This window comes from Aquarana catesbeiana, linkage group LG04, assembly GCF_042186555.1.
Source record: "Aquarana catesbeiana isolate 2022-GZ linkage group LG04, ASM4218655v1, whole genome shotgun sequence".
Taxonomy (NCBI): domain Eukaryota; kingdom Metazoa; phylum Chordata; class Amphibia; order Anura; family Ranidae; genus Aquarana; species Aquarana catesbeiana.
Genome location: NC_133327.1, coordinates 676,323,071 through 676,336,357, shown reverse-complemented (window position 1 = coordinate 676,336,357; position 13,287 = coordinate 676,323,071). Strand labels below are relative to the sequence as shown.

Here is a 13,287-nt window from a genome sequence, read left to right as displayed (position 1 = left end):
GAACCTATGCTCAGACCCATTCCCTCCACTGAGGGCCACCCTCACCCAGCTAGAACCAATGCCCAGACCCATTCCCTCCACTGAGGGTCAACCCTCACACAGCTAGAACCAATGCCCAGATCCATTCCCTCCGCCTGGAGCCAACCACACCAAGCTAGAACCAATGCCCAGATCCATTCCCTCCACTGAGGGCCACCCTCACCCAGCTAGAACCAATGCCCACACCAATTCCCTCCACTGAGGGCCAACCTCACACAGCTAGAACCAATGCCCGGATCCATTCCTTCCACTGAGGACCAACCTCACCCAGCTAGAACCAATGCCCCGATTCATTCCCTCCAATCAGGGCCAACCGCGCCCAGCTAGAATCAATGCCCAGATCCATTCCTTTGAGGACCAACCTTACCCAGTAGAAGCAATGCCCAGACCCATTTCCTCCATTGAGGGTCAACCCCAACCAGAAAAAAACAGTGCCACATATAGAGATTATTAAAGCAGAACTAAAAGGCAAAAATAATTTCCTATGCTCCAACAGTTTGGTGCTTGCAAGGTCTCTCGCCAACATCTTCTCCCTGGCGCTGGTCGTCAGCTGAGTTTATTGACCAAGGCAGGATGACCTCACTCCCATGCAAACGCAGGAGTCTTTCATCCCAGCACACTGCCACTGTGCTGGAAACGTAAACAGAGCTGGGCATGTGCAGCTCCATGTACATTCTGAAGAGGACTGCAAACACGGAGGTAAGTTTACTTTATTGCAGAAGAGACCATGCATATCACTTCTGCAATAAATATTCTGCCAGTTTGCAATTTTTTTTTTTTTTGCCTAACTGGGCATATCTGTGATAGTAAATGAGGAGATGGGAGTCATTCAGGACCAAAGTATCAGCAATGGGGGAGCCACATTCACACAACTAAATTCCAAGAGGCGCCTTTCTTACCGCGGGTGCCCATCAATGTGACAGCGCAGGGTGACCGGTGACAGGTTCTGGATTTCAGCAACGCTGCTTGGGTTCTGTAAGGACACAGCTCCGCTATCAATCCCTACAAAACAAAAAAAAAAAAAGTAGTGTTTATGGATGCTTAGTCCCCCTTTCCCACAGAATGAGGGTCATTAACGCATTCTGGTTACTTGTGACCACACAAAGGGTCTGTCCAGGGCCCCCCAAAGGCCAGCGATCGCTCTGGTACTCACATTTAATATTGAAAGAAGCATTGATGCTGTGCTCTTCCTCTCCTGTACTCGGATTTCTGGCCACACATTGGAAGCTCCCGCCATCCAGCTTCCTGTCCACAGCTGTGATTGTCAGACTGCCCCCCTCGTGGTATCGCCGCTCTGTGTCTATTAAGGGGGCGCCGTTGTGTAACCATTCAAACTGTACCCCCGAGGGGTCCTCCACCTCGCAGCGCAGGAAGGCGCTCCTGCCATGTAAAGCATCCTGAGATGATGGCTGCTTGCTGAATATAATTGCGGCTTTTGCACTGATGGCTGAAGAGGGAAACCAAATAAAGTCATTAGTCACAGAAACATATGGGTCCATCACACAACTTATATGTCCCAACAGATCCAAGACATCCCTGAGCTGAAGGAGTCTGACAAAGTCCCCCCCCCACCAATAGAGTATATAAACTTCAAGCTATGCCTCAATGTCAGGCAGGTGGCAAAAAAGTGGAGAGAGATCCCAGGCAGGCCTAAAGGGGGAGCAAAGGAGAGACGCCAGGCATGCGGGAGGGAGGCAGAGGAGAGATGCTAGGCAGGAGGGAAAGCAAGGACAAGATCCCAGGCAAGCAGAGCAGAGACACTGCACAGGCAAGAGGGGTGCAAAGCAGAGACAGAGCATGCAGGTAGGTAGGTAGGTGCAGAGGAAACAAACACCAGGCAAGCAGAAGTGGGGCGGAGAAGAGACCCTGGGCAGGGTGCAGAAAAAAAGATGCTGGGCAAGCAAGAGGGGGACAGAGGAGAGGCACCAGAGATGCAAGAGGGGGAAGGAGGAGAGACACCAGAGATGCAGGAGGGGGACAGAGGAGAGACGTTAAGTAGGTGGGAGGGTGGCAAAAGAAAGATGCCAGGCAAACGGGAGGGGTGGTGGTGCAAAAGAGGTACCTGGGCAGAAAGATGCTGGGCAGGTGAGAAGGCAGAGAAAAGATTCTGGCCAGGCAGGAGTTGGGCAGAACAGAGACACTGGGCAGCCAAGAGTGGGGCAGAGCAGAGACTGAGCAGGCAGGAGGGTGCAGAGGAGAAACGGCAGGTAAGTGGGGGGGGGGGGGGGGGGGGGTAAAAGATCCAGGGCAGGCTGCAGAAGAAAGATGCTGGGTAAACAAGCGGGGGCACAGAGGAGAGAGGCGGGGGGGGGGGCAGAGGAGACACCGGGCAGTAAAGAGGGCAGAAGAGAGACACTAAGCAGGTGGGAGGGTGGCAAAGGACAGATGCCAGGCAAACGGGACTGGGGCAAAAGAAGAACACTCGGCAAAGCAGAGCAGAGACTGAGCAGGCAGGGAGGGTGCAGAGGAGAAACGCCAGGTAACTGGGAGGGGGGTAGAGGAGAGACCCAGGGCAGGTTGCAGAAGAAAGATGCTGGGCAGGTGAGATATATGTTAGGCAGTTGGGAAGGCAAAGAAAAGACACAGGCAGGGGGAGAAGGGGGGGCAGACGAGAGACGTAGGGCAAGTGGGAGGGAGGCAGACGAGAGACCCCAGGCAGAAGCAGGGGAAAAATGCAGGGCAGGTGGGAAGGCAGAGAAGTCAGGTGGTGGGAAGAGCAGAAATGCTGGCAGGAGATTGTAGAGAGATGCCAGGCAGGCAAGAGGGTGGCAGAAGAAAGAGGTCAGGTATACAGGAGGGGGCAAAGGAGAGACCCTGGGCAAGTAGCAGAAATATAATGCTGAGCTGGTGGGAAGGCAGAAAAAGACTTCATGCAGGCTGGAGATGGGGGGGTAGAACAGATATGTTGGGCTGGTGAAAGGGAAGCAGAGACCGCCCCGGGGCAGGCAGGAGGAGAGCATAGTAAGGACAACAGGCATAGGTGTTTTTATATTCCCTTTTGTATAAAAGCATTCTGCTGCTAAATATGACATAAAGGCTACTTTCTCACTGCAGTGCCCGGTCGTTAGCTCTAAGGCGCCACTGGTTTTTGCGGAGCTTTAGCTGCGCTTTTAACCCCAAACAAGGGGTTAAAAGCGCCCGTGTTGTGGCGCTTCCGAATCGCTTTTTTAGGCGATTTGGAAGGGGTGTTTTGGGAGCAGTGTGTACACCGCTCCAAAACCGCCCCAAAGATGCTGCTTGCAGGACTTTTCCTAACATCCCGCAAGTGCACACCCCCCCCCGGGAGTAAAAAATTTAACACTGAATAGGAGGCGGTTTTCAGGGGTTATTTAGAGGCTATTTCTATCGCTAAAACGCCTGAAAACCACCTCAGTGTGAAAGGGGTCAGACAGTATTGATTTCTATATCAAAATTAATTTTCCTTGATAGTGCACAATACAAATCGAAGGTGACTATACAACACAAACACGTAAAAAGAATTTTGACAGGAAAAAGAAAAGAAAAGAAAAAAAAAAAAGAAAAAAGAAGAAGAAAAAAAAAAAAGAAATAAAACCTGTACAGCAATAACAAGATACAATGGGTGGGAGGAGGGAGATTAGGACACTTGGGAAAGCTACCATGAAGAAAAGGTATAAATGGAGAGGGAGGGAGGTTACAGACAGGTTCTCGGAGTCCAGGAATGTGACAGGGGGGGAGGGGGAGCACTACACAGGAGACACCTCTCCCCACCTAAGACACAAAGTTTTCTGCGGGTCTGGTATGCGACAGTTGTCACCGGTCCCTGTAATTATCCCCCCTTTATCCTGCCGACAGGAAGAAGCCTCCGACTATCATCACACTGCTGGAGTCTGATCTTCTCTTTATAAACAATGACTGACACTTGAACCTGCAGAGCTGACACTCTACCCTTGAAAGAAAAAAAAAAAAAAAACTGGCTGCAATGTACATAAATCCTTTGTTCTCGGAACTGCCAGTCAGCGTCTTCTGTGCCACACACAGGAGATCAGAGAAGGGTGGAATGTGTGCGGAATGCTTGTGGTTTCCTCTCAGGTCGGCGTTCTGAAATTTTACCCAAATAGGAAAGAGACTCCCTTCTCCACCTGAGGCGTTCTACCGGGCCTGGAACCCACAAACAACGCCAGTCTGTGTAATAATAACACCAGGACTGTGCAGATCCTTACCCCTCCACAAGTTGCCATATGCCAGGATTGTACAGCTAGGCACCCCCCTCCAGAATTCTCCATTAACCAAAACAGTACAGCTAGTTACCCCTCCACAAGTCACCATACACCAGGTTGGTTACTAGTTACTCCTTCACCATATGTCCACCAAGTCACCATACACCAGGTTGGTTACTAGTTACTTCTCCACCATATGTCCACCAAGTCACCATACACCAGGTTGGTTACTAGTTACTTCTCCACCATATGTCCACCAAGTCACCATACACCAGGTTGGTTACTAGTTACTCCTTCACCATATGTCCACCAAGTCACCATACACCCATATGGTACAGCCCGTTAGGCCTCCAGCAGGTCTCCATATACCAGGACAGTACAGCTAGTTATCCCTCCACAAGTAACCATACACTAGGTTGGTTGTTACTAGTTACTCTTTCACAAGTCACCATACACGAGAACGGATAGTTACACCTCCAGAAGTCTCCATTTACAACGAAACAGCTAGTTACCCCTGCAGAAGTCATCATAAACCAGGATGATACAGCTAGTTACCCTTCCCCCATTCACCATATGATGATGGTACAGCTAGTTACCCTTCGACAAGTCACCATACAACGGCCAGTTACACTTCCATAGGTCTCCATAAACCAGGATGTATAGCTAGTTATCCCGGCAGATATTGCCATACACCAAAACAGTACATCTAGTTATCCTTCCACAGGTAACCATATGAGGACAGTACAGCTAGTTATCCTTCCACAGGTCACCATATGAGGACGGTACAGCTAGTTATCCTTCCACAGGTCACCATATGAGGACAGTACAGCTAGTTATCCTTCCACAGGTCACCATATGAGGACGGTACAGCTAGTTATCCTTCCACAGGTCACCATATGAGGACAGTACAGCTAGTTATCCTTCCACAGGTCACTATATGAGGATGGTACAGCTAGTTATTCTTCCACAGGTCACCATATGAGGATGGTACAGCTAGTTATTCTTCCACAGGTCACCCTATGAGGACGGTACAGCTAATTATCCTTCCACAGGTCACCATATGAGGCCGGCGCAGCTAGTTATCCTTCCACAGGTCACCATATGAGGACAGTACAGCTAGTTATTCTTCCACAGGTCACCATATGAGGACAGTACAGCTAGTTATTCTTCCACAGGTCACCATATGAGGACGGTACAGCTAGTTATCCTTCCACAGGTCACCCTATGAGGACGGTACAGCTAGTTATCCTTCCACAGGTCACCATATGAGGACAGTACAGCTAGTTATCCTTCCACAGGTCACCATATGAGGACGGTACAGCTAGTTATCCTTCCACAGGTCACCATATGAGGATGGTACAGCTAGTTATTCTTCCACAGGTCACCATATGAGGATGGTACAGCTAGTTATTCTTCCACAGGTCACCATATGAGGACAGTACAGCTAGTTATTCTTCCACAGGTCACCATATGAGGACGGTACAGCTAGTTATCCTTCCACAGGTCACCCTATGAGGACGGTACAGCTAGTTATCCTTCCACAGGTCACCCTATGAGGACGGTACAGCTAATTATCCTTCCACAGGTCACCATATGAGGCCGGCGCAGCTAGTTATCCTTCCACAGGTCACCATATGAGGACGGTACAGCTAGTTATTCTTCCACAGGTCACCATATGAGGACGGTACTGCTAGTTATTCTTCCACAGGTCACCATGAGGATGGTACAGATAGTGATCCTTCCACAAGTCACCATGAGGACGGTACAGATAGTGATCCTTCCACAAGTCACCATGAGGACGGTACAGCTAGTTATCCTTCCACAAGTCACCATATGAGGCCGGTACAGCTAGTTATCCTTCCACAAGTCACCATATGAGGCTGGTAGAGCTAGTTATCCTTCCACAAGTCACCATATGAGGCCGGTAGAGCTAGTTACCCAAGTCACCATACAACAGCCATTTACACTTCCACAGGTCTCCATAAACCAGGGCATACAGCTAATTACCCCTCCACAAGTCACCATACACAAGGCTAATACATCCAAGTACAACCCCCCCACCTCCAGAAATCATCATACTCCAGAGCGGTAAGGCCAATTACTCCTCCGAAAGTCAACCCTTCATGGTTTCTATTCATATATAGTTCAACCATGTGTTCAGTTACTCAACTGAAATTTCACTTTAAAGAGAGCAAAGCTGTCGCATGGTTGACAAGAGCACCGGCATGTCCCAACAGCTACTACACCGAAATATCAACAGAACGGATACCACCGCCATACACAAATCTTTACCACCAACCCCAAGAAATGTTTAACAGGCAGCATGCTGCAACGACAGGAGGGTGATCAGTCCTTATACAGTGCCTTGAAAAAGTATTCACACCCCTTGAAATTTTCCACATGTTGTCATGTTACAACCAAAAACGTAAATGTATTTTATTGGGATTTTATGTGATAGACCAACACAAAGTGGCTCATAATTGTGAAGTGGAAGGAAAATGATAAATGGTTTTCAACATTTTTTACAAATAAATATGTGAAAAGTGTGGAGTACATTTGTATGGCGCCCCCCGGAGTCAATACTTTGTAGAACCACCTTTCACTGCAATTACCGCTGCAAGTCTTTTTGGAGATGTCTCTACCAGCTTTGCACATCTAGAGAGGGACATTTTTGTTCATTCTTCTTTGCAGAATATCTCAAGCTCTGCCAGATTGGATGGAGAGCGTCTGTGAACAGCAATTTTCAAGTCTTGCCACAGATTCTCAATGTGATTTAGGTCTGAACTTTGACTGGGCCATTCTAACACATGAATATGCTTTGATCTAAACCATTCCATTGTAGCTCTGGCTGGATGTTTCGGGTCGTTGTCCTGCTGGAAGGTGAACCTCCGCCCCAGTCTCAAGTCTTTTGCAGACTCTAACAGGTTTTCTTCTAAGATTGCCCTGTATTTGTCTCCATCCATCTTCCCATCAACTCTGACCAGCTTCCCTGTCCCTGCTGAAGAAAAGCATCCCCACAACATGATGCTGCCACCACCATGTTTCACAGTGGGGATGGTGTGTTCAGGGTGATGTGCAGTGTTAGTTTTCCATCACACATACGTTTAGCTTTTAGGCCAAAAAGGTTCAAATGTTGGTCTCATCTGACCAGAGCACCTTCTTACACATGTTTGATATTCTCCCAAACTGCAATTGTGACTTTTTATGTCTTTCTTTCACCAATGTCTTTCTTCTTGTCACTCTTCCATAAAGGGCAGATTTGTGGAGAACACGACTAATAGTTGTCCTGTGGACAGATTCTCCCACCTGAGCTGTGGATCTCTGCAGCTCCTCCAGAATTACCATGGACCTCTTGGCTGCTTCTCTGATGAATGCTCTCCTTGCCCGGCCGGTCAGTTTAGGTGGACGGCCATGTCTTGGTAGGTTTGCAGTTGTGCCATACTCTTTCCATTTTCGGATGATGGATTGAACAGAGCTCTGTGAGATGTTCAAAGCTTGGGAGATTTTTTTATAACCTAACCCTGTTTTATACTTCTCCACAACTTTATCCCTGACCTGTCTGGTGTGTTCCTTGGCCTTCATGATGCTGTTTGTTCACTAAGGTTCTCTAACAAACCTCTGAAGGCTTTGCAGAACAGCTGTATGTATACTGAGATTAAATAATACACAGGTGGACTCTATTTACTAATAAGGTGACTTCTGATGGCATTTGGTTCCACTAGATTTTAGTTAGGGGGTATCAGAGTAAAGGGGGCTGAATACAAATGCATGCCGCACTTTTCACATATTTGTAAAAAAAAAAAAAAAACTAAAATATTTATCATCTTCCTTCCACTTCACAATTATGTGTCACTTGGTCTATCACATAAAATACATTTATGTTTTTGGTTGTAACATGAGAAAATGTGGAGATATTCAAGGGGTATGAATACTTTTTCAAGGCACTGTATATCAATACATATCACAGGTCCAGTGTTGAACGTGATAAGTCCTTACACAGTTATACAGGCCCAGTCCAGACTGCGATTGGTCATTATACATATCACAGGCCCAGTTGAAAAATGTGATCAGTCCTTATACACGTAACCAAATCAAAGAACCAGTCCCAGAGGAAAAGTGTTCCTTATACATATCACAGGACTAGTCTGAAGGGGGGCTCGGTCCTTATACATATCACAGGACTGGTCTAGATGATGATCAGTCCTTACACATGTATACATATCACAGGACCAGTCCGGAGTGTGATCAGTCCTTACACATGTATACATATCACAGGACCAGTCCAGAGTGTGATCAGTCCTTATATATGAATACATATCACAGGACCAGTCCGGAGTGTGATCAGTCCTTACACATGTATACATATCACAGGACCAGTCCGGAGTGTGATCAGTCCTTACACATGTATACATATCACAGGACCAGTCCAGAGTGTGATCAGTCCTTATATATGAATACATATCACAGGACCAGTCCAGAGTGTGATCAGTCCTTATATATGAATACATATCACAGGACCAGTCCGGAGTGTGATCAGTCCTTACACATGTATACATATCACAGGACCAGTCCGGAGTGTGATCAGTCCTTACACATGTATACATATCACAGGACCAGTCCGGAGTGTGATCAGTCCTTATATATGAATACATATCACAGGACCAGTCCGGAGTGTGATCAGTCCTTACACATGTATACATATCACAGGACCAGTCCGGAGTGTGATCAGTCCTTACACATGTATACATATCACAGGACCAGTCCGGAGTGTGATCAGTCCTTATATATGAATACATATCACAGGACCAGTCCGGAGTGTGATCAATCCTTATATATAAATACATATCACAGGACCAGTGTGATCAGTCCTTACACATGTATACATATCACAGGACCAGTCCGGAGTGTGATCAGTCCTTATATATGAATACATATCACAGGACCAGTCCGGAGTGTGATCAGTCCTTATATATGAATACATATCACAGGACCAGTCCGGAGAGGGATCAATCTTTATACATATTACAAGTCCAGAGGACACTCATACATGTGTACACACAATTACACTGTCTACTATATGTAAACAAACATACAATCATCCCTTCTACTATATATACACACAGTATAGAGGACTGGTGTATACAGTACAGAGGAGGGGGCCGTATACAGTGTACATGATTGGTGAATACAGTACATAGTGGGCCATATACCAATATGGAGGGAGGGCCTGTATACAGTGTAGAGGACTGGTATATGCAGTACTGAGGAAGGGTCATATACAGTAAGAGGGGGCAATGTACAGTATAGAGGAGGGGGCAGTATAATGTATATAGGGGACTGATGTATACAGTATAGAGGAGGGGGCAGTATAATGTATTTAGGGGACTGGTGTATACAGTATAGAGGAGGGGGCAGTATAATGTATTTAGGGGACTGGTGTATACAGTATAGAGGAGGGGGCTGTATAACATATATAGGGGACTGGTGTATACAGTATAGAGGAGGGGGCTGTATAACATATATAGGGGACTGGTGTATAGAGGAGGGGGCTGTATAACATATATAGGGGACTGGTGTATACAGTATAGAGGAGCGGGCTGTATAATGTATATAGGGGACTGGTGTATACAGTATAGAGGAGGGGGATGTATAATGTATATAGGGGACTGGTGTATACAGTATAGAGGAGGGGGCTGTATAATGTATATAGGGGACTGGTGTATACAGTATAGAGGGGGATGTATAACGTATATAGGGGACTGGTGTATACAGTATAGAGGGGGCTGTATAACGTATATAGGGGACTGGTGTATACAGTATAGAGGGGGCTGTATAATGTATATAGGGGACTGGTGTATACAGTATAGAGGAGGGGGCTGTATAACGTATATAGGGGACTGGTGTATACAGTATAGAGGAGGGGGCTGTATAACGTATATAGGGGACTGGTGTATACAGTATAGAGGGGGATGTATAACGTATATAGGGGACTGGTGTATACAGTATAGAGGAGGGGGCTGTATAATGTATTTAGGGGACTGGTGTATACAGTATAGAGGAGGGGGCTGTATAACCTATATAGGGGACTGGTGTATACAGTATAGAGGGGGATGTATAACGTATATAGGGGACTGGTGTATACAGTATAGAGGAGAGGGCTGTATAACATATATAGGGGACTGGTGTATACAGTATAGAGGGGGATGTATAACGTATATAGGGGACTGGTGTATACAGTATAGAGGAGGGGGCTGTATAACGTATATAGGGGACTGGTGTATACAGTATAGAGGGGGATGTATAACGTATATAGGGGACTGGTGTATACAGTATAGAGGAGAGGGCTGTATAACGTATATAGGGGACTGGTGTATACAGTATAGAGGGGACTGGTGTATACAGTATAGAGGAGGGGGCAGTATAATGTATATAGGGGACTGGTGTATACAGTATAGAGGAGGGGGCTGTATAATGTATATAGGGGAGGATCTCGATGTATATGCCGCTGATGCCTGGAGCCCGAGACCATGGAGCTCGAGGCATCAGGGTGGCCAGCTTGGGGTACACACTTACATTATCTATTGCTGGAGCGGCACATCCTAAAATTTCTCTGACCAATGATCTCTCCTCTATCAGTGATACAATGTAACAGTCTGATATCACTTGTTGCACATTTGTATCCATCCTGATTGGTGTGTTTGTTATGGATTAAATAGGGAATATGGAGGGGGGGAGAGTGTCAGCAACAGGTCAATCCACATACAGTACAAGGTGGGTGGGGGAGGGGGGCCACATACAGTACGGGGGAGGGGGGGCCACATACAGTACGGGGGAGGGGGGGCCCCATACAGTACGGGGGGCCCCATACAGTACGGGGGAGGGGGGGGCCACATACAGTACGGGGGGAGGGGGAGCCACATACAGTAGGGGGGAGGGGGAGCCACATACAGTACGGGGGAGGGGGGGCCACATACAGTACGGGGGAGGGGGGGCCACATACAGTACGGGGGAGGGGGGCCACATACAGTACAGGGGAGGGGGGCCACATACAGTACGGGGGAGGGGGGGCCACATACAGTACGGGGGAGGGGGGCCACATACAGTACGGGGGAGGGGGGCCACATACAGTACGGGGGAGGGGGGCCACATACAGTACGGGGGAGGGGGGCCACATACAGTACGGGGGAGGGGGGCCACATACAGTACGGGGGAGGGGGGGCCCCATACAGTACGGGGGGCCCCATACAGTACGGGGGAGGGGGGGCCACATACAGTACGGGGGGAGGGGGAGCCACATACAGTAGGGGGGAGGGGGAGCCACATACAGTACGGGGGAGGGGGGGCCACATACAGTACGGGGGAGGGGGGCCACATACAGTACGGGGGAGGGGGGCCACATACAGTACAGGGGAGGGGGGCCACATACAGTAGGGGGGAGGGGGAGCCACATACAGTACGGGGGAGGGGGGGCCACATACAGTACAGGGGAGGGGGGCCACATACAGTACGGGGGAGGGGGGGCCACATACAGTACGGGGGAGGGGGGCCACATACAGTACGGGGGAGGGGGGCCACATACAGTACGGGGGAGGGGGGCCACATACAGTACGGGGGAGGGGGGCCACATACAGTACGGGGGAGGGGGGCCACATACAGTACGGGGGAGGGGGGCCACATACAGTACGGGGGAGGGGGGGGGGGGACATATTGTCTGTAGGGTTTGCAATGGGATGTCTAAGAAGATGATAGAGATGATTTGGCGGGGGGAGGGGCACATTATATTCCACACAATTCATATCCCCCCCGTATAACACTGCACATTATATACACCCCCCTAGCAGGCTCTCCCCTCCCCCCAAACATTCTATAGAACTCTCCCCGGACTGACCGGCGCTCAGGCACACGATGGCGGACAATATGGCGGCGGCCGGTCCTCCTCGGTGGTTCCGCTCCGTTCGCCTCATCTTCTTTCATCTACCCCCACCGACCCGACCCGCTCTCCCCTCCCCCTCTTCCCGGCCTGCACAGCGACCTCCGCTGTGCGCCGCCCCCTCCCAGCCTGCACCGCGACCTCAGTCATTACGTCACGTCCTCCTCCGCCATGCTGGGTGAGGGCGGTCTCTCCTATCCTACCCACTTCCGGTGTGGAGGCCCCGCCCCCCGGTGATGTGTCAGCGGAAGGTCTCCATAGTGATGAGATGTGACTGATGTCAACTCCGCCTGTCACATTTAATTCCCAATACAATTCATGGGGGAAAATCATCACTGATCCTCCTCTAACACCAACTAGCACCTTTTCCACTGTCCTCCACCTTCACTACACCCTCCGCGTACAGCGCCCCCTCCGTCCTCCGCTACACCCTCCGCGTACAGCGCCCCCTCCGTCCTCCGCTACACCCTCCGCGTACAGCGCCCCCTCCGTCCTCCGCTACACCCTCCGCGTACAGCGCCCCCTCCGTCCTCCGCTACACCCTCCGCGTACAGCGCCCCCTCCGTCCTCCGCTACACCCTCCGCGTACAGCGCTACCCTGCGTCCTCCGCTACACCCTCCGCGTACAGCGCCCCCTGCGTCCTCCGCTACAGCCTCCGCGTACAGCGCCCCCTGCGTCCTCCGCGTACAGCGCCCCCTGCGTCCTCCGCTACACCCTCCGCGTACAGCGCCCCCTGCGTCCAGCGCCCCCTCCGTCCTCCGCTACACCCTCCGCGTACAGCGCCCCCTCCGTCCTCCGCTACACCCTCCGCGTACAGCGCCCCCTGCGTCCAGCACCCCCTCCGTCCTCCGCTACACCCTCCGCATACAGCGCCCCCTCCGTCCTCCGCGTACAGCGCCCCCTGCGTCCTCCGCTACACCCTCCGCGTACAGCGCCCCCTCCGTCCTCCGCTACACCCTCCGCGTACAGCGCCCCCTCCGTCCTCCGCTACACCCTCCGCGTACAGCGCCCCCTCCGTCCTCCGCTACACCCTCCGCGTACAGCGCCCCCTGCGTCCTCCGCTACAGCCTCCGCGTACAGCGCCCCCTGCGTCCTCCGCTACAGCCTCCGCGTACTCCGCTACACCCTCCGCGTACAGC

General features: G+C 50.2%; 1 protein-coding gene across 1 annotated transcript in view; it reads right to left on the bottom strand.

Annotated features, from left to right (window-relative positions):
* Positions 1-12,262, bottom strand: part of PTK7 (protein tyrosine kinase 7 (inactive)) — a 47,629-nt gene extending 35,367 nt beyond the window's left edge. Inside the window, exons 1-3 of the mRNA XM_073628639.1 lie at positions 12,106-12,262; positions 1,193-1,486; positions 939-1,041 (exon numbers count right to left, since the gene is read on the bottom strand). Of these exons, the coding sequence (XP_073484740.1) occupies positions 939-1,041; positions 1,193-1,486; positions 12,106-12,181 (473 nt within the window). The 5' untranslated portion in view covers positions 12,182-12,262. The remainder of the gene's footprint in view (positions 1-938; positions 1,042-1,192; positions 1,487-12,105) is intronic.
* Between the last annotated feature and the right edge of the window lie 1,025 nt (positions 12,263-13,287).